This window comes from Bombina bombina, chromosome 7 (assembly GCF_027579735.1).
Source record: "Bombina bombina isolate aBomBom1 chromosome 7, aBomBom1.pri, whole genome shotgun sequence".
In the NCBI taxonomy this organism is placed as follows: Eukaryota; Metazoa; Chordata; class Amphibia; order Anura; family Bombinatoridae; genus Bombina; species Bombina bombina.
The window spans coordinates 519,837,110-519,859,668 of record NC_069505.1 but is presented as its reverse complement, the minus strand read 5'-3'; the positions used below and the strand labels follow the sequence as shown (position 1 = coordinate 519,859,668).

At 41.2% G+C, this 22,559-nt stretch overlaps 1 protein-coding gene across 3 annotated transcripts in view; it reads left to right on the top strand.

Annotated features, from left to right (window-relative positions):
* The window catches only part of ACTMAP (actin maturation protease), an 82,374-nt gene that overhangs the window by 33,047 nt on the left and 26,768 nt on the right, over positions 1-22,559 (top strand). For 2 of the 3 annotated variants that reach the window (XM_053721785.1, XM_053721784.1), the window contains exons 6-7: positions 8,095-8,165; positions 8,285-9,229. The exons of the other annotated variant lie outside the window; for it this stretch is intronic. In XM_053721785.1, coding sequence (XP_053577760.1) covers positions 8,095-8,165; positions 8,285-8,592 — 379 coding nt within the window. In that variant the 3' untranslated portion in view covers positions 8,593-9,229. Of the gene's footprint in view, positions 1-8,094; positions 8,166-8,284; positions 9,230-22,559 lie in introns of those variants that run through there. 3 annotated transcript variants of the gene reach the window in all.

Genomic DNA, 22,559 nt, shown 5'->3' with positions numbered 1-22,559 from the left:
TTTTTTAGATTTATTTTAATTATATTTAAGTTAGGGGGTGTTAGGGGCAGGGTTAGACTTAGGTTTAGGGGTTAATACATTTAGTATAGTGGCAGCGACGTTGGGGGCGGCAGATTAGGGGTTAATAAATGTAGGTAGGTGGCGGCGATGTTAGGGGCGGCAGATAAGGGGTTAATAATATTTAACTAGTGTTTGTGATGCAGGAGTGCAGCGGTTTAGGGGTTAATATGTTTATTATAATGGTGGCGATGTCCGGAGCAGCAGATTAGGGGTTAATAAGTATAATGTAGGTGTTGGCGATGTCGGGGGCGGCGGATTAGGGGTTAAAAGGTGTAAGATTAGGGGTGTTTAGACTCAGGGTTTATGTTAGGGTGTTAGGTGTAAACATAAATTTTGTTTCCCCATAGGAATCAATGGAGCTGCGTTACTGAGCTTTACGCTGCTTTTTTGCAGGTGTTAGACTTTATTTCAGCCAGCTCTCCCCATTGATGTCTATGGGGAAATTGTGCACGAGCACGTAAAACCAGCTCACTGCAGCTTTCAGCAACGCTGGTATTGGAGTGCGGTATTGAGCAAAATTTTGCTCTACACTCACTTTTCTTCTGTTAAGTGTGATCAGTCCACGGGTCATCATTACTTCTGGGATATTACTCCTCCCCAACAGGAAGTGCAAGAGGATTCACCCAGCAGAGCTGCATATAGCTCCTCCCCTCTACGTCACTCCCAGTCATTCTCTTGCACCCAACGACTAGATAGGATGTGTGAGAGGACTATGGTGATTATACTTAGTTTTATATCTTCAATCAAAAGTTTGTTATTTTAAAATAGCACCGGAGTGTGTTATTATCTCTCTGGCAGAGTTTGAGGAAGAATCTACCAGAGTTTTTGTTATGATTTTAGCCGGAGTAGTTAAGATCATATTGCTGTTTCTCGGCCATCTGAGGAGAGGTAAACTTCAGATCAGGGGACAGCGGGCAGATGAATCTGCATAGAGGTATGTAGTAGTTTTTATTTTCTGACAATGGAATTGATGAGAAAATCCTGCCATACCGATATAATGTCATGTATGTATACTTTACACTTCAGTATTCTGGGGAATGGTACTTCACTAGAATTACACTGTAAGAAATACATAAAGCTGTTTAATAACTAGAGATTATGTTTAACGTTTTTGCTGGAATGTAAAATCGTTTTCATTTGCTGAGGTACTGAGTGAATAAATGTTTGGGCACTATTTTTCCACTTGGCAGTTGCTTAATCTGTTTTCTGACAGTTTCTGTTCTCCCTCACTGCTGTGTGTGAGGGGGAGGGGCCGTTTTTTGGCGCTTTTACTACGCATCAAATATTTCAGTCAGCAACTCATTGTATTCCCTGCATGATCCGGTTCATCTCTACAGAGCTCAGGGGTCTTCAAAACTTATTTTGAGGGAGGTAATTTCTCTCAGCAGAGCTGTGAGAATTATAGTTTGACTGAGATAAAAAACGTTTATTCTGTAATTTGTTTCCTGCTTTCAGAATTTGTTATCTTTGCTAATGGGATTAAACCTTTGCTAAAGTTGTGTTGTTTACAAGGATTGAGGCTATAACTGTTTCAATTTATTAATTTTCAACTGTCATAGATCTTCTGTGCTTCTTAAAGGCACAGTACGTTTTAATATTATTCTAATTGAATTGTATTTCCAAGTTGCAAGTTTATTTGCTAGTGTGTTAAACATGTCTGATTCAGAGGATGATACCTGTGTCATTTGTTGCAATGCCAAAGTGGAGCCCAATAGAAATTTATGTACTAACTGTATTGATGCTACTTTAAATAAAAGTCAATCTGTACAAATTGAACAAATTTCACCAAACAACGAGGGGAGAGTTATGCCGACTAACTCGCCTCACGTGTCAGTACCTACATCTCCCGCTCAGAGGGAGGTGCGTGATATTGTAGCGCCGAGTACATCTGGGCGGCCATTACAAATCACATTACAGGATATGGCTACTGTTATGACTGAGGTTTTGGCTAAATTACCAGAACTAAGAGGTAAGCGTGATCACTCTGGGGTGAGAACAGAGTGCGCTGATAATATTAGGGCCATGTCAGACACTGCGTCACAGGTGGCAGAACATGAGGACGGAGAACTTCATTCTGTGGGTGACGGTTCTGATCCAAACAGACTGGATTCAGATATTTCAAATTTTAAATTTAAATTGGAAAACCTCCGTGTATTACTAGGGGAGGTGTTAGCGGCTCTGAATGATTGTAACACAGTTGCAATACCAGAGAAAATGTGTAGGTTGGATAAATATTTTGCGGTACCGACGAGTACTGAGGTTTTTCCTATACCTAAGAGACTTACTGAAATTGTTATTAAGGAGTGGGATAGACCCGGTGTGCCGTTCTCACCCCCTCCGATATTTAGAAAAATGTTTCCAATAGACGCCACCACAAGGGACTTATGGCAAACGGTCCCTAAGGTGGAGGGAGCAGTTTCTAACTTAGCTAAGCGTACCACTATCCCGGTGGAGGATAGCTGTGCTTTTTCAGATCCAATGGATAAAAAATTCGAGGGTTACCTTAAGAAAATGTTTGTTCAACAAGGTTTTATATTGCAACCCCTTGCATGCATTGCGCCGATCACGGCTGCAGCGGCATTCTGGATTGAGTCTCTGGAAGAGAACATTGGTTCAGCTACTCTGGACGACATTACGGACAGGCTTAGAGTCCTTAAACTAGCTAATTCATTCATTTCGGAGGCCGTAGTACATCTTACTAAACTTACGGCGAAGAATTCAGGATTCGCCATTCAGGCACGCAGGGCGATGTGGCTAAAATCCTGGTCAGCTGATGTTACTTCTAAGTCTAAATTGCTTAATATACCTTTCAAAGGGCAGACCTTATTCGGGCCCGGGTTGAAAGAGATTATCGCTGACATTACAGGAGGTAAAGGCCATGCCCTGCCTCAGGACAAAGCCAAAGCCAAGACTAGACAGTCTAATTTTCGTTCCTTTCGTAATTTCAAAGCAGGAGCAGCATCAACTTCCTCTGCACCAAAACAGGAAGGAGCTGTTGCTCGCTACAGACAAGGCTGGAAACCTAACCAGTCCTGGAACAAGGGCAAGCAGACTAGGAAACCTGCTGCTGCCCCTAAAACAGCATGAATTGAGGGCCCCCGATCCGGGATCGGATCTAGTGGGGGGCAGACTTTCTCTCTTCGCCCAGGCTTGGGCAAGAGATGTTCAGGATCCCTGGGCGCTAGAGATAATATCTCAGGGATACCTTCTGGACTTCAAATACTCTCCTCCAAGAGAGAGATTTCATCTGTCAAGATTGTCAACAATCCAGACAAAGAAAGAGGCGTTTCTACGCTGCGTACAAGAGCTCTTGTTAATGGGAGTAATCCATCCAGTTCCACGATCGGAACAGGGACAGGGGTTTTACTCAAATCTGTTTGTGGTTCCCAAAAAAGAGGGAACTTTCAGACCAATCCTGGACTTAAAGATCCTAAACAAATTCCTAAGAGTTCCATCGTTCAAGATGGAGACTATTCGGACAATTTTACCTATGATCCAAGAGGGTCAGTACATGACCACTGTAGATTTAAAAGATGCTTACCTTCACATACCGATTCACAAAGATCATTATCGGTACCTAAGGTTTGCCTTCCTAGACAGGCATTACCAGTTTGTGGCTCTTCCATTCGGATTGGCGACAGCTCCAAGAATCTTCACAAAGGTTCTGGGTGCTCTTCTGGCGGTATTAAGACCGCGGGGAATCTCGGTAGCTCCATACCTAGACGACATTCTGATACAAGCTTCAAGCTTTCAAACTGCCAAGTCTCATACAGAGTTAGTGCTGGCATTTCTAAGGTCACATGGATGGAAGGTGAACGAAAAGAAAAGTTCACTCGTTCCACTCACAAGAGTTCCCTTCCTGGGGACTCTTATAGATTCTGTAGAAATGAAGATTTACCTGACAGAGGACAGGCTAACAAGACTTCAAAGTGCTTGCCGCACCCTTCATTCCATTCAACACCCGTCAGTGGCTCAATGCATGGAGGTAATCGGCTTAATGGTAGCGGCAATGGACATAGTACCCTTTGCACGCTTACACCTCAGACCACTGCAACTGTGCATGCTAAGTCAGTGGAATGGGGATTACTCAGACTTATCCCCTTCTCTGAATCTGGATCAAGAGACCAGAAATTCTCTTCTATGGTGGCTTTCTCGGCCACATCTGTCCAGGGGGATGCCATTCAGCAGACCAGACTGGACAATTGTAACAACAGACGCCAGCCTTCTAGGTTGGGGTGCCGTCTGGAATTCTCTGAAGGCTCAGGGACAATGGAGTCAGGAGGAGAGTCTCCTGCCAATAAACATTCTGGAATTGAGAGCAGTTCTCAATGCCCTCCTGGCTTGGCCCCAGTTGACAACTCGGGGGTTCATCAGGTTTCAGTCGGACAACATCACGACTGTAGCTTACATCAACCATCAGGGAGGGACAAGAAGCTCCCTAGCTATGATGGAAGTATCAAAGATAATTCGCTGGGCAGAGTCTCACTCTTGCCACCTGTCAGCAATCCACATCCCGGGAGTGGAGAACTGGGAGGCGGATTTCTTAAGTCGTCAGGCTTTTCATCCGGGGGAGTGGGAACTTCATCCGGAGGTCTTTGCCCAAATACTTCGACGTTGGGGCAAACCAGAGATAGATCTCATGGCGTCTCGACAGAACGCCAAGCTTCCTCGTTACGGGTCCAGATCCAGGGATCCAGGAGCAGTCCTGATAGATGCTCTGACAGCACCTTGGGACTTCAGGATGGCTTACGTGTTTCCACCCTTCCCGTTGCTTCCTCGAGTGATTGCCAGAATCAAACAAGAGAGAGCATCAGTGATTCTAATAGCACCTGCGTGGCCACGCAGGACTTGGTATGCAGACCTGGTGGACATGTCATCCTGTCCACCTTGGTCTCTACCTCTGAAACAGGACCTTCTGATTCAGGGTCCCTTCAAACATCAAAATCTAACTTCTCTGAAGCTGACTGCTTGGAAATTGAACGCTTGATTTTATCAAGACGTGGGTTTTCTGAGTCAGTTATTGATACCTTAATACAGGCTAGGAAACCTGTTACCAGAAAGATTTACCATAAGATATGGCGTAAATACCTATATTGGTGTGAATCCAAAGGTTACTCTTGGAGTAAGGTTAGGATTCCTAGGATATTGTCTTTTCTACAAGAAGGTTTAGAAAAGGGTTTATCTGCTAGTTCATTAAAGGGACAGATCTCAGCTCTGTCCATTCTGTTACACAAACGTCTGTCAGAAGTTCCTGACGTCCAGGCTTTTTGTCAGGCTTTGGCCAGGATTAAGCCTGTGTTTAAAACTGTTGCTCCACCATGGAGTTTAAACCTTGTTCTTAATGTTTTACAGGGCGTTCCGTTTGAACCCCTTCATTCCATTGATATAAAGTTGTTATCTTGGAAAGTTCTATTTTTAATGGCTATTTCCTCGGCTCGAAGAGTCTCTGAATTATCAGCCTTACATTGTGATTCTCCTTATTTGATTTTTCATTCGGATAAGGTAGTCCTGCGTACTAAACCTGGGTTCTTACCTAAGGTAGTTACTAACAGGAATATCAATCAAGAGATTGTTGTTCCCTCTTTATGCCCAAATCCTTCTTCAAAGAAGGAACGTCTACTGCACAACCTGGATGTAGTCCGTGCTCTAAAATTTTACTTACAGGCAACTAAGGAATTTCGACAAACGTCTTCTCTGTTTGTCATTTACTCTGGGCAGAGGAGAGGTCAAAAAGCTTCCGCTACCTCTCTTTCTTTTTGGCTTCGTAGCATAATTCGTTTAGCTTATGAGACTGCTGGACAGCAGCCTCCTGAAAGAATTACAGCTCATTCTACTAGAGCTGTGGCTTCCACTTGGGTCTTCAAGAATGAGGCCTCTGTTGAACAGATTTGCAAGGCTGCAACTTGGTCTTCGCTTCATACTTTTTCCAAATTTTACAAATTTGACACTTTTGCTTCATCGGAGGCTATTTTTGGGAGAAAGGTTCTTCAGGCAGTGGTTCCTTCTGTATAAAGAGCCTGCCTATCCCTCCCGTCATCCGTGTACTTTTGCTTTGGTATTGGTATCCCAGAAGTAATGATGACCCGTGGACTGATCACACTTAACAGAAGAAAACATAATTTATGCTTACCTGATAAATTCCTTTCTTCTGTAGTGTGATCAGTCCACGGCCCGCCCTGTTTTTAAGGCAGGTAAATATTTTTTAATTTATACTCCAGTCACCACTTCACCCTTGGCTTTTCCTTTCTCGTTGGTCCTTGGTCGAATGACTGGGAGTGACGTAGAGGGGAGGAGCTATATGCAGCTCTGCTGGGTGAATCCTCTTGCACTTCCTGTTGGGGAGGAGTAATATCCCAGAAGTAATGATGACCCGTGGACTGATCACACTACAGAAGAAAGGAATTTATCAGGTAAGCATAAATTATGTTTTTGCCTGATAACGCCGGGTTTTATAAACCTGTAATACCAGCGCTGTAGGGAAGTGAACGGTGACAATAACATGCAAGTTAGCACCGCTCCGCTCATAATGCAAAACTCATAATCTAGCCGCATGTTTATTATTCAGCTGATTATTTCACCTGTGCTCAGTCAGCTGATTATTTCACCTGTGCTCCAGTTCTGATATCCTCAAAATCTGGCCTGTTAGGGAGGTCTGAGGACAGGTTAGAAAACTTCTTCCTGGATGGCCTCTCACCATCTAAAGATTAACTTGTCCAAGACTGAGCTCCTTTTAATCCCACCCTCTAGCTCTACTCCGATTTCTGACTTTTCTATCCCTGTCGACGGCATCATTATCTCCCCATCACCCCAAGTCCGCTGTCTCGGTGTTACACTTGACTCAAATCTTTCCTTCATCCTCCACATCCAATCAATTTCTTTATCCTGCTGCAACTATCTATGCAATATTTCCAAAATTCTCCCTTTTCTGAGTACTGACACCACTAAGCAACTAATCCACTCCCAGGTAATTTCCCGACTTGACTACTGCAATAACCTACTTACTGGTCTTCCTCTCTCCCCCCTTCAATCCATCCTAAATGCCTTTGCCAGTTTAATCCACCTTTCTCATCACTCAGTATCTGCTGCACCTCTCTGCGAGTCCCATCACTGGCTCCCCATTAACTGCAGAATTAAATGTGAAATTCTCACCCTGCCCTACAAAGCCCTTACCATAGCCGCTCCCCTTTACGTGTCCTCACTAAATATACTCCAGCCGCCCCCTAAGATCTAACAATGACCTGCTCCTTGCATCTTCAACCATCACCTCTTCCCATGCTAGACTGCAGGACTTCTCTCATGGGGTACCTACCCTCTGGAACGTTCTCCCTTGTGCTGCCTTCTTTTAAATGCTCCCTGAAGTCATTTTTGTTCAGAAAAGTCTACCATCCAACTCAGTAATAAATTAATTCATTTTACCTAATATTTCCCCTCATCTGTAAGTTCCCATGGGAATAAGGCCCTCAATTCCTCTTGAATGTGTTTTCCAATTTTGTCCTGTCTCTTACAAGTTTTATATAATTGTTAATTTAAATGAATTGTACCTATTGGCAGCGTTGCGGAATATGTTGGCGCTTTATAAATAAAGCATATTAATAATAGTGGGCTATGGTAAAATACACAGAAGGGAGATTATTATTTTTGTTTATTTGTAAAGAGCTGCTATAGTCAACATTCTAAATGCATTATCATCGAAGCCTGCAGTGTAATTCAATTTGATTTGATGATGTAAACTGATGAAGACCTTCCTCCAAAGAACCAAAACACCAATCTATAGAGGAACAGGAGTGTATTTTGTCCTAAGCGAGCTGGAGTTATCCCTAGAGAAGCAAGATTTGCGGGGACAGCAAATTCTGAGCTATAGTCCTGTGGTTTCATGCCTTCCAACTCCTATAGTCTCCAATAGTTTTACTTATTCATTTTATTACAAATCAATGATCGTTGGTTGTCTAGTGGGTATGCATGACTCCTCCATGTTTTATTTGACTGTAGAGGATATATTGATGGAGACTATACAGTCCTTAACCTTTTGCACAGATATGACGAGGACTTTAATCACGAGCCCTGCCAGAGAGAGGGATACCGTGCTCACTGGGCTGTAGTAACTGGTACAGTGTATTTTCTTTTTGAGTATGTGTGGGGTGGTAATAGTGAATCAAAGCATCCTGCAGGTGAAGAAGAGACCTCTGGACTTTGCTTATTCTATTAACTTAGTTTTCATTTCCAGGAGTCTTGTTCGGGACGTCAGATGGAACTTTCCAGCCAGACCCAGAAGTTCCTGGACTTTATCATCCACTGCCTGAAAGTTCTATTCCTAAAGATCCCCATATGAAAGAAGTCTACCTAGTAGCCAAGCAGGGGAAGAGCTTGAGATACCAGCTGTGGGACTATTTGTCCGTTAGCAGGAGTAACCACCAGCTAATTCAATTTGACCCTAAGCGTGCCAGTGACGGAACTTCATATGTACTACCCAAGGGTGGTGTAAAATCTGGGCTCTGCGGCCAAACTGTGCTCCTGCATCCGAGGGTAGCTTAGAACCAAAGATACAACCATAGTGTTTTAAAAATGGTTGTCATTGGTGTATCCTACTAAAACATCACCATTTACAATGTGGCATTTTAAATACTCTGCCAGGTGTGTAATACTATGAAAAAGACTGCTCAATATTCTTAGACACATTTAAATAGTAAATAGTCACTAGACAACCAAAAAGAATAAGAGGCCCATTTATCAAACTCCGTATGGAGCTTGTGGGCCCGTGTTTCTAGCGAGTCTTCAGACTCTCCAGAAACAGCAGTTATGACCCTGTCCACCTGCTCTGAGCAGGTGGACAGGAATCGCCACAATTCAACCCGATCGAGTACGATCGAGTTGATTGACACCTCGGCTGCGAGTCGGCAGGGGGTGGCGTTGAACCAGCAGCTCCTGTGAGCTACTGGTGCAATGCTGAATACGGAGAGCGTATTGCTCTCCACATTCAGCAAGGTCTTGCGGACCTGACCCGCACCTTGATACATAGCCCTTTATATGTTTTTTATACTGACTTACATCTTGTGATGCATATGCAGCTTTCTTGAAACAATGTCAGTATTGCATTTTAAAGGACCCAGGAAGTTATAAGATTAATATTTTACTATTGGGAGAACTAGGTCAATAAAAACAGAAAACAATAGCTTGTGATGTGTCTAGGCTACTGTCATGCAATATTAAGAGATTTCAAAAGGATAATGCGTGTTCTAGGGCTAGCCAATGACTGTTGCTTTGGATGACTAAAAAAGTACATATACACACACATATATGTATGCAAAAGTTTAGGCACCCCTGACAATTTCCATGATTTTCATTTACAAATAATTGGGTGTTTAGATCATCAGCAATTTAATTTTGATCTATCAAATAACTGAGGGACATGGTAATATTTTAGTAGTGAAATGAGATTTATTGGATTAACAGAAAATGTGCAATATGCATCAAAACGAAATTAGACAGGTGCATAAATTTGGACACCCCTGTTATTTTGTTGATTTGAATACCTGTAGCTTACCTAGCACTGATTAATTGGAACACACAATTGGTTTGGTGAGCCCATTAAGGCTTGAACTTCATAGACAAGTGCAGCCAATCATGCGAAAAAGTATTTAAGGTGGCCAATTGCAAGTTGTTGTTCTCTTTGACTCTCCTCTGAGAGTGGCAACATGGGGCCCTCAAAACAACTCTCAAATGACCTGAAAACAAAGATTGTTCAACATTATGGTTTAGAGGAAGGCTACAAATGCTATCACAGAGATTTAAGCTGTCAGTGCCAGAAAAACTCCAGCACTCACTCACAAGCTCTCAACTAAGATAAAAAGCAGCAATGGAAGAGTTAGTTACCGCATCTGGCCAAATGGGAAAAGCCCAGGTACCTCGTCAAGGTCTCTTCCAAAAAACCTGGGTCCCTAAACAGCCACACAATGCAGGCTCACAATCAAACAACTGTGAAAAAAAGCTTATGTAATCTCCCCAAACATATACAAAACACGGGTGGGGTCAGCACTCTCAGGCCGGATCGGGTACACATCCTATGACCCTGCAACATGCACAGCCCTGGGTGCAAACCAGCACTCTCAGGAAGCTGCACTGTCACCAGAGTCACAGGCAGTTAACCCCAGACCTGCCTGGGTGCAAGGCCCAAACAGGGAAAATTACAAAAAAATAATACTTTAATATAACACACAGAAAAAGTCCAGCACTCACTCACAAGCTCTCAACTAAGATAAAAAGCAGCAATGGAAGTATATATATATATATATATATATATATATATATATGTATACATATATATATATATATATATATGTGTATATATATATATGTGTATATATATATATATATGTGTATATATATATATATATACATATATATATATATATATGTATATATATATATGCAAAAGAGGAAAAAGGAGTGCAGAGTCTTCAAAGTGGATGGAATGAAGTTTTTATTAGGAGCAGGCTTATCGTCAGACACAGGTAAGCTCCTATCTTACGCGTTTCGCGCATGGGCACATGCGCTTCATCAGAGATAATGGTCTCTGCTGGTCAGGGTCTCTATAAAGGTGTGGGTAACCAATCAGGAAGGGTGTCTTGTTAACCCTTTTGGTGAATAGAGACTTACACAGGTTGGTTTTATAATGACATAGTGTACACCTGGCTTAGAGGTCCCGAGCAGCAGATTACATTCTTGAACAGATAATATGCTAGGCAAAAATATGAATACATAATACTTGAACAAACAATAATTAACTTAGATGCTGTTGCAATGCTTTTATATATACTATGAAGATTGATAGAAATGATGGCTTAGTGCATTTAAAAGAGAGCTATAGATAAAAGTATGTGTGTTTGTGTACAAATATTTTCCTTTTTTCGTTTTTTTGAAATAGGGCAGTTGTATGAGAACATATTTAGACTTTGTCTGCTTGTATTAAGGTGGACCAAAATGGCCACATACAGATGGAAAACATTGTATAGCTCTCTGTAAGATCCCAGCAATGTTTCATTCTTTTTAAAAAAATATATTTTTTAAAACAGTTACAAGAAAGCATAGTGAACTTTATCAGTTTGTGTTAAAGTGGACCTTAAATGGTCACTAGCAGAGAGAAAACATTATGTGGCTGTCTACAAAGCCACAGTTATGTATAACAACTATTATATAGCTCACTATAAAGCAACAGCAATTGAAAATCATGATGATTCATTAAAATGATTAATAACATTTTTGAGACGTTATGGTAATATCTAAAAAATAGCACTCTATTAGCTAAAGGGTTCTGTGTCGAGCCCCTAGCTGATGTGATATTATATATAATATATTTCACATAGTTTGTTATGAAACTGTAAGAAAGACTAGCTAATAGTCTTGATTTACGAATGTATTTTTAAGTCTAACCCTAAAGGGGGAATACTGGGTTATATTAAATCGTTGGTTCATAACTAGATAGTTTTAACAATGCTAAAATAAAAAGATAAGGCAAATGGATGAATTATGTTAAAAACATTTTCTCATGAAATAGTGTGTAAAAAATTATTTTTTAATTCTTTCTTTGAATCATTTTTAGTTCCTTTTTAATTTGGGAGGGATAGATCATGCTTAAATTAATAAAGCATAGACAATTTTAGCAAACCTTTGGTGGGAACAGAGGAGAAAGGGTAGGCTATATGGAATTGACCTATAGGCCTATGTGTATGCTATAGGAGCTAACAGATTAAACCCTATGGATAGTAAGTGTGGATATTACAGGATTTAATAATGATTATATTCATGTTATTGAAGAACCTAAGAACTGATGTAGTGTATATATAGTGTGTTGATGTTAGTCTTATCTATGAATTCTATATGATATGTAAGTGAAATATATCTTGCTTACTCTATATATAGATTAACATCATATCTTTTGTTCATGCCTTGTGGTGCTCTAGTTTGTAACATAAATATCCAATATACTTCTCTTTTGGACAACATCTTGTTTCTGTCCCCCTAGTGGATTATTTGTTATATGTTCTATAGCTTTAAATGTGAAATGGCTAAGTTTGTTATCATGTGTATGAAAATGTTTGTCCACCGGTGTCCTAGGGAGTTCCTCTTCTATTGATAAGAGATGTTCTCTTATACGGTCCTTCAGTGGACGTGTCGTGATCCCTATGTATTGTTGTTGGCAATGTGTACATGTAATTAAATATATTATATGGGTGGACGTACAGTCCATTCTATCAGTTATTGGATATGTTTTGTGTGTCTCTGAAGAACTAAACGTTAAGCATTTTTCAGTATATTGGCAACTTTTGCATGGTACATGGCCACATCTGTAATTGCCTTTGGAAGGAGTTAGCCAATTGGTGGTTGGTAAGATTTTGTTATGGAATTTGTGTGTGATCTTATCACGTATGGTTGGTGCTTTTTTGGCTACAAATCTTATATGTTTCTGTAATTTGTTTCTCAAAATGATGTCACTATTGAGAACTGGTAGATATTTCTTGATAATCTTTGTGATGGTATAAAATTGATTGCTGTATTTGGTTACAAAACAGATATCTTCTGTGAATGTGAAATTTTCATTGTTGCTTCTGCTAATTGTACCTGTTGTGTTTTTTTTGTTATTGTTTTTAAGTAATGTGACCCTATCTATCCTTGCTACTTGGGATTTAATTTTGAGTAGCACACTTTTTCTGTAGCCTCTAGATATGAGTCTATTAGTGAGTTCATCTGCTTGTTTGAAGCATAATTGGAGGGTACTACAGTTTCTCCGTAATCTTAAATATTGGCCCTTGGGAATGCCTTTTTGCATGTGTGGGGCATGACAAGAGTCAGCTCTAAGTATAGTATTTCTTGATAGGGGTTTTCTAAATGTGCTAGTGATGATGTTTCCTTCATCATTGTGCTCTAATGTGAGATCTAAAAAGTTGATGATCTTATCATTATTTAGATGCGTAAATGACAGGTTAAGTGTATTGTTGTTGAAGAAATCAAGGATTTCCTGAATAGTAAGTTCAGTGTTTTTCTTGTAGATAAATATTAGGTTGTCTATGAATCTACCATATACCACTACTTTGTCCTCGAGGGCCAGCCCACCCCCAAAAAGGTACAGATGTTCGAAATACCCCATATATAAGTTTGCATAAGAGGGGGTGAATTTGGCTCCCATGGCTGTGCCGCATTTTTGGAGGTAGTACTGGCCCTCGAAGACAAAGTAGTTGTGTGTAAGAAGGAATCTTGTAAGTTCTTCAAGAAATGTGATAAATTCTTCAGGATAACTGGTGTGTCTCTTTAGCATATGTGTGAGGGCTTTAAGACCTTCCTCATGGGGGATACTAGAGTACAGGGCTGATACATCAACAGATAACCAAGTGTAGTCTTGCTGCCATGTGATGGTTTGAATTTGTTGTATGAGATGTGTGCTGTCTCGTATGTATCCAGGTAGGGACTTAACTATGGGTTGTAGTATGTTGTCTAGCCAGTTTCCTATCCTTTCGCATAGTGAGCCTCTGCTGGCCACAATGGGCCTGCCTGGTGTGTCAACAAGGGATTTATGTATCTTCGGTACTATGCGAAAGGTAGGAATGGTGGGATACTGCACTAGGCAATGGTCTGCTGTTTCTTGATTTAGAAACCCCTCTTCTACCGCAGAATCTAATAAGTTGTAAAGTTCTTGTTTGTACTTATTGGTGGGGTTATAAGTAAGCTTGTGGTATGTCTCTCTGTCGTTAAGTTGTCTATATACTTCTCTTCTATAGTCATCAGTGTTGAGGATAACTACTGCACCGCCTTTGTCCGCTGGGGTGACCACTATGTCATTATTGTTACTGAGTGACTTTAGTGCTTGTTGTTCGCTGATGGATAGATTTTGTTTGCTCATGGGATTAGTGGTTGTGGTGAATGTAGACTCTATGGTGGAGTGCAGACTAGTGAGTTATAACTCTACAAGGTTCTGAAACATTTCTATTGCTTCACTCCTACTATGTACTGGGTAAAAATGTGATTTAGTATATGTTGAGTTTTTAGGTTTAGGGATGGAATCATAAATGCTAGCTTTTCTAAGTGTAATTGCTTGTAATGAGGTTAGTGTGTTCAGATCACATAGATCAGTGAATTTTAGGCCTATAGAGTGTGCCTCTCTGTGTGGTATATTTTCTGACAATGTGCAATTCTCTTGTGAATCAATAGTGTTTCTTATTTGTGAAAAGTGTTTGTATAGAGTGATTTTTCTAACCAGAGCATTAATGTCCAGTATAGTGGAAAATAGATCGAAATTGGTGGAAGGTGCGAAGGATAACCCTTTGTTTAACAAACTGATTTGAGAACTAGTGAGAGTAGTGCTAGACAAATTGATTACTGATCCTATTTCTTTTGTGTTGTCTTTTTTATTATGCTTGGATAACGTAGTGGTAGATCCTTTTTTGGTGTGCTACTAGTGATAGGTATTTGTACTAGTGTTGATAGCTTTGGTCTACCTTCTGGGATGTCATGACTAGTTGTTTCTTCATTGGAGGTATGTGCTTGTATGTCCTCTGTAGTCAGTGATCCCTCTGTATTGTCTGTGTCAATACTCGAAAATGTGACTCGTTGGCATTGGGTGTATGGTTAAAGGTGCCTTTTCTTTTGTTTTTGTTCTTATTTTTATTTTTGTGTAGGGAGTGACCCTTTTGTCTATTTGGTCTATCTTTTTGCCATGAATATACGATGTCTAATTCATAATCTTTTACATCCCTTTGGTACTTACTCACTTTTCTTTCTGATATATATGTATATATATGTATATATATGTATATATATATATATATATATATATATATATATATACATATATACAGTTGTGCTCATAAGTTTATATCCCCTGGCAGAATTTATGATTTCTTGGCCATTTTTCAGAGAATATGAATAACACAAAAAACTTTTCTTTCACTCATTCATGGTTAGTGTTTGGCTGAAGCCATTTATTATCAATCAACTGTGTTTACTCTTTTTAAACCATAATGACAACAGAAACTACCCAAATGACCCTGATCAAAAGTTTACATACCCTGGTGATTTTGGCCTGATAACATGCACACAAGTTGACACAAAGGGGGTTGAATGGCTATTAAAGGTAACCATCCTCACCTGTGATCTCTTTGCTTGTAATTAGTGTGTGTATATAAAAGGTCAATGAGTTTCTGGACTCCTGACAGACCCTTGCATCTTTCATCCAGTGCTGCACTGACGTTTCTGGATTCTGAGTCATGGGGAAAGAAAAAGAATTGTCAAAGGATCTGTGGGAAAAAGGTAGTTGAACTCTATAAAACAGGAAAGGGATATAAAAAGATATCCAAGGAATTGAGAATGCAAATCAGCAGTGTTCAAACTCTAATCAAGAAGTGGAAAATGAGGGGTTCTGTTTGATAACATACTGCATTCATCTTGCCATGAATTCTGACCAAATTTCCTGTGCCTTTGTAGCTCACACATTCCCAAAACATCAGCGATCCACCTCCATGTTTCATAGTAGGAATGGTGTACCTTTCATCATAGGCCTTGTTGATTCCTCTCCAAATGTAGCGTTTATGGTTGTGGCCAAAAAGCTCAATTTTGGTCTCATCACTCCAAATGACTTTGTGCCAGAAGGTTTGAGGCTTGTCTCTGTGCTGTTTGGCGTATTGTAAGTGGGATACTTTGTGGCATTTGTGTAGTAATGGCTTTCTTCTGGCGACTCGACCATGCAGCCCATCTTTCTTCAAGTGCCTCCTTATTGTGCATCTTGAAATACACACACCACATGTCCTGTATTTCACCTGAAGTTTTTTGTGGGTTTGTCTTTGCATCCTGAATAATTTTACTGGCAGTTGTGGCTGAAATTTTAGTTGGTCTACCTGACCGTGGTTTGGTTTCAACAGAACCCCTCATTTTCCACTTATTAGAGTGTGAACACTGCTGATTTGCATTCTCAATTCCTTGGATATCTTTTTATATCCCTTTCCTGTTTTATACAGTTCAACTACCTTTTCCCGCAGATCCTTTGACAATTCTTTTGCTTTCCCCATGACTCAGAATCCAGAATCGTCAGTGCAGCACTGGATGAAAGATACAAGGGTCTGTCAGGAGTCCAGAAACTCATTGACCTTTTATACACACACACTAATTACAAGAAAACAGATCACAGATGAGGATGGTTACCTTTAATAGCCATTCAAACCCCTTTGTGTCAACTTGTGTGCATGTTATCAGGCCAAAATCACCAGGGTATGTAAACTTTTTATCAGGGTCATTTGGGTAGATTCTGTAGTCATTATGATTTAAAAAGAGTAAACACAGTTGATTGATAATAAATGGCTTCAGTCAAACGCTAACCATGAGTGAAAGAATATGTATATACAGTATATATACTATATATATATATATATATATATATATATATATATATATATATATATATATATATATATATATGAACAAAGTAGAATACTCCTCCAACAAGTAGATTAGTAAGCTTTTGGAATAGGTGCGCAAAGCAAATAGAGGTTTGAAATAAGCTTTAAAAAAGCAGACCACTTAAGGTATAGATAATTTATGTACAGATAGTATATAAGTACAAATAGTATATCTACTGGTGAAAGATGGATAGAGGATACGTTTATGTATAATCTATCAGAGTAAATTTTCTAAACCAGCTGCTGAGAGTACACAGGCCAGAAGTGCGGGAAATCCTATACCAAGAAATCCCTAATATGAAAATAGTAGAAAATAGGGACTAAGGTGTATTCAGCGCTCAGTGTAGAAATATAATAAATAAATTATCAGTGTATAATGAATGTGCTATAATAAATGAATCACATGTATGGGTAAATCACTACATATGTAAGGCTAAGTCACAAAACAAGCCGGAATTCAAAAATTATCTATGTGTGTATCTCTCCTGACACCCAAAGGCTAATAATTGCACATGAGTATTACACATAAGTATAAACAGATGCAGGTAAAATGTCCGTTAAAACATTACAAAAAAAAAAAAAAGGTTCAAAGACTGCGGTAGATATGTATATAAGCAACCGTTATGCATATAAACAAATACAAAGAAAATGTCTGGTAAAAAGAAAAAAAGAAGAATAAGAGCTCATAGACTGCGGTATATATGTAAATATGAAACCGTTGTGTAGACGAGGACACAAACACACTATGATCCCTCAGATCTTACCTTATGGTAATTTACTTACTAGCTCATACCCCAATCGTATGAGGTAAGGTTGAAGCGGAGGAGTATATGCTTGCTTCTTGTTAGACAATCGTTAGCTTGTATCCATCAGCGTCTAAATCATGCTTGCACTTCTCCCAATTGTAGATTCACTTGCTTATTTGGGGTTCCGTGACCGTCAACGTTTCAGGTGTCACCAGCACCTGGGTTGTAGTCGGCTCTCTCACGCAGAACCCGCAGCGATGTGGGGATAAACAGCAATAGGAGAAAAGAGGACGCAGAAATAGTGTAACTCAGTTTATTACAGGCAATAATATACAAGAGATTAAAAACACTTACAAGAAGTGAACTCAATGATATGAGGTAACAGAAGCGCCTGATAGCTCTCGAATAAAACTGTAGTGCTCAGAAGGAAAACTGCACCGGCCGATCACAGTCTCTAAATCTGTACGTTTGGAAACCCCTAAAGAGTTGATTTTCGTCAGATAAAAGATGTGTACCAATAGTACACGACCTTCTGTCGCGTTTCGAAGGTATATGAATTTATCACCTTCTTCATCAGAGGTATAATGCCGAAAAAGGATGCACAGCGTCTTTTAAAGTTTGGCGCCGGCACACCCCTTGGGTTACTGGCATTTTGATTGGCTATGGGTATTCACACCCACCAGAGCTACAGTACACGGGTGAAAGACTCTTCTAAGCTACGAGACGAACTATACGGTTATGTGAAAAACACCACTGGATAATCCAATTGCAAAGCACTGATTATAGTAACCATTTCTACTGTCATGAGATGCAGGACATATGCAGGACACAGCAATGATGGTACAACTCTATTTTATTACAGAGCATAGAAATATACATCTAGTCAGGTTGACTTCACTAACTAACTGCGACACAGACTACCGGACCTAAGCCCCGCCCCCAAACTAGTGACATCACATCCTGCTCTCATCACATCTTCCCCTTTTTCAAAGGCGAAGCATACATTTGAATATAACAAATAACAAGGTATACAAACAGAGTATACAACAACATTTTTTTTCGAACAATATATAAACAAATAGGTTCAGAAAATATAAACACATAAATTACATCCTGACTTGGACATCGGGGTAGACTACCCTAGTCCACAGTGACCATGGGATTATTCTGCCCATACTTCCGGTCACTGTTCTAGCTAAAGTCAGTCCCTATATCAGGCTGGGAGTTTCACTTGATGTAACTTTGCATGAACTGTCCTCTGATACAGAAGATGGTGAATAAGAGTCCACTGGAGGCAAAGATTAATCCCCGCTGTGATCTTGCTGAGGGGAAGGCACCTCTCTTAGAACAGGGGATCCCACCGGTGGTGGTACTGAGGCATCCAGTTCCAGACTCTCAGGTACAGGCTGAAGATGTCTTCGGTTACGGCGTGTAACTGTCCCGCCATCAGTAAGGACTGTATAAGACCTTGGTTCTGGAGAGCGTCCAATTACCGTAGCAGGCATCTTCCATTTCTTCTCATCATCCAGTTTAATTCTGACACTTTGCCCCCCGCATTCAGTTCCTGTAAGGGCCTGACAGAATGTCTCCTGTCGTAGAAGAAACGATAACCCTTTTGGGCCTCTTCATCCCTCCTAAGGACTTCGTCCCGAGGAACAGGGCCAGGCGGCTTGAAGACACCCACTGAGGGTAAAGTGGTGCGAATCTGGCGTCCTAGAATCAGCTGTGCCGGGCTAAACCTGGTGGCTTGAATGGGCGTCGCCCTGTATGACAAGAGGGCTAGGTACGGCTCAGATTGCTTTAGAATGAATTTTGTTGTTTGAACTGCCCTTTCAGCCATTCCGTTGGCCTGCGGATAATGTGGACTTGACATGGAATGTACAAAGTCATATTCCCTGCTGAAAGCACTGAACTCTGTAGAAGCGAACTGCATACCATTATCACTCACCAGCTCCATTGGAATGCCCCACGGGGCGAACAAGCTCTTCAGACGAATGATAACGGCTTTACTTGTGATATCATTCAGAGGTGCAATTTCCTGGAATAGTAGTCGATCACAACAAGGAACTTTTTCCCATGCAGTTCACACAAATCAGCAACTATTTTCTGCCACGGCCCCGCAGGCGGCGGAGTAGAAATCAAGGGCTCCCTTCTCTGAGTAGGCCGGTGTTCCCAGCAAAAGGCACATTTAGATCCCAGGCCACCACACAGCAGTAGCTGCCCTTTCTCTGCACTTTGTAATGGTGGCCATCGTGAATCCTGTTTAACATCTCCTTCCTCATGCTGACAGGAATTACGATGCAGTCTTGGAATAGCACCAACCCCTCCAGCTCCGTGAGCTGCGACCTCTCTGGCTGGTAAGCACTTAAAGACATCCAGGCTGCCCGGCTCTCGGGCCAGCCTTCTTTTATGTACTTTATAACCTCTTGCAGATCTGTGTCCAAATATGTCTCTTTCTTTTTCTCCTCCAGTTTACTTGAAGAAATGGACTTAGAGGCCAGAACTGAATCAACATACACTTTCACATCAGATTCAGTGGAGGATTCTTCAGCAGCAGCCAGCGGGAGCCTGGATAGAGTATCCGCCACAACCAGTTGTTTCCCCGGCACATGCACTGCCTGAACATTAAACCTGAGCAGTCTCATTAAAAGTCTCTGGCATCTTAAGGGTGTTTTGTCGATATCATAAGAGTTGATTAGAGGGACTAGCGGTTTGTGGTCAGTCTCCAGACTAAGTTTCTCCAAACCCACTAGCAAACTGCAGCCAGGCACTCTTTCTCAATTTGAGCGTATTTTGACTCCGCAGCCGTCAGTGAGTGGGAACAGTAGGCGATGGGCTGTAGTTTATTTTCATTTAACTGCAGGAGAGCAGCCCCCAACCCATAACTGCTTGCATCAGCACTAACCACAGTCTTTTTGGAAGGGTCGTAGAACCCCAGCACTGGGGCAGAACCCAGCAGGGACTTGGCCTGCATAAAAGCTTTTTCTTGTGAAGGTCCCCAGACCCAGGCAACGTCTTTCTTTAGCAACTTTGTGATAGGGTGTAGAACTGTTGATAAATCTGGAAGAAACTTGCCCACATAATTTACAAGGCCCAATATCTGTCTCAGCTCATGTACATCAGAAGGACTTTTCATCTGTTCAATAGCACAAATTTTCTCGGGGTCTGGCTTGATGCCATCCCCATTGATGATATGCCATCCCCATTGATGATATGCCCAAAGTAACATAATTCAGTTTTCCTAAAATGGTATTTCTCTTTATTTAACTTCAGCCCAGACTCTTTGATAGCCTGCAGCACACAACTTAAACGCTGATCATGCTCCTCTGCTGTAGACCCATACACCAGAATGTCGTCCATGACGACTGCCGTGCCCACGTGGTCACTTAGGAGAGAACTCATTTCCCTTTGAAAAATTTCTGGGGCAGAGGATATCCCGAAGGGGAGTCTGCAGAAGCAAAACCAACCTACCGGTGTGATAAAGGTAGTCAGTTTGCAGCACTTTGGATCCAGGGGGATCTGCCAAAAGCCGCTAGAAGCGTCTAATGTAGAAAAGAACTTCGCCCCAGCCAACTTTGGAGCTATGTCTTCTAATGTCGACAGCACAAATCTCTCTCTCTTCACTTCCTCATTCAACCTTTTCAGGTCCACACAGATGCGCACCTTTCCATTTTTCTTTGCAACCGGAACAATGGGGGCACACCAGTCAGTTGCTTCAACAACTTCTTCAATAACCCCCATAGACTTCATGCGCATAAGCTCCTTCTCTACTTGAGGCATGAGCGGGAACGAATTCTACGGGGAGTAGAAATACTGTATGGGACTGCGTCACTTTTAAGTGCTATACGAACTGGCTTGCAATTCAGTAAGCCCAATTCGCCAAACATATCTTCGGAGATCTAATTTATTCTGGCCACGAGGCCCAAATCACAGGCTGCTTTTCTGCTCAATAAATTGCTAACACACTGGCCTCAAATCACATGCACCCACATGGTGAATTTTCTTTGCTTGTACTCACAGCTGGCAAGAAATTTCCCCGCACAATCAATGCGGCCACCGGGACTGTGGACATTTGTAGTAACCTTGCCAGCTGGGGCTGTCGAGGCAGTTTCATAAATGCAGCAAAAGACATTACAGTGATATCTGCTCCTGTGTCAATCTTAAAATCAACTTTGTCTCCCATTACAGTAAAAGTAACCTTCCAATCTTCCTCTGAGCTTGGCCGTTCCACAACAGACCCCACAAAAGACACTTCCTGACCCTCTTGGTCACTGTCCACCTGCATCTCCTTAATGTATTCAGTTTTACACACCACTTCAAAATGGCCCATTCTGTTACATTTTCTGCATCTTTTATCTCTGGCCGGGCATATAACACTCTGATCATGGGCACGGTAGCACTGTGTGCATCGGGCATGCTGCGCCCATTTACTTCTAGGTCTATCCATTATTTTAGATCTACCGCTCACACTGTGCCTTTCACTAGCAGTTTTCCTGGACTGTTGCACTTCATCCACAATACTCTCAGACCTCAGATCAGCACTTTGCTTTTTCACCAGTTCACTCTGGCGGGCCATCCTAATAGCCCCATCTAATGTTAAATCAGGCTCTAACTGCAGCTTCAGTGAGACTTCAGCATCTGCAATCCCAATAACTATTCTGTCTCTGATTTGCTCTTCTTTAGCAACACCAAACTCACAGAATTCAGCTAGTTCATACAGGCTGCGCACAAATGACTCCACAGATTCTCCCACACGCTGATTACGTTTGTGAAAACAAGCTCTCTCATGAATCACATTTGTTTTGGGCACAAAGTGGGCACTGAGTTTATCCATAACTATATCAAAGTTAAATTCTTCCCCTTCTTGGAAAGTAAAAGCATTGAACACTGGCTCCACATCTTTCCCCATAGAGTATAAAAGAGAATTAACTTGTACTTCACCACTCTCCTTGTTCAGTTTGGAAGCAATCCTGAAACGCTGAAACCGCTGACACCATGTGGGCCAAGCTGCAGGCTGAGAGAAGTCAAAAGGCTCAGGTGGGGTAAACTTTGACATTGTCATCGATCAGGAACAGAAGCGCAGGCCAGAACTTCTGACACCATGTCATGAGATGCAGGACATATGCAGGACACAGCAATGATGGTACAACTCTATTTTATTACAGAGCATAGAAATATACATCTAGTCAGGTTGACTTCACTAAATAACTGCGACACAGACTACCGGACCTAAGCCCCGCCCCCAAACTAGTGACATCACATCCTGCTCTCATCACATCTACAATCAGTGGGAAGTGAGTGGGAACTAAATAAA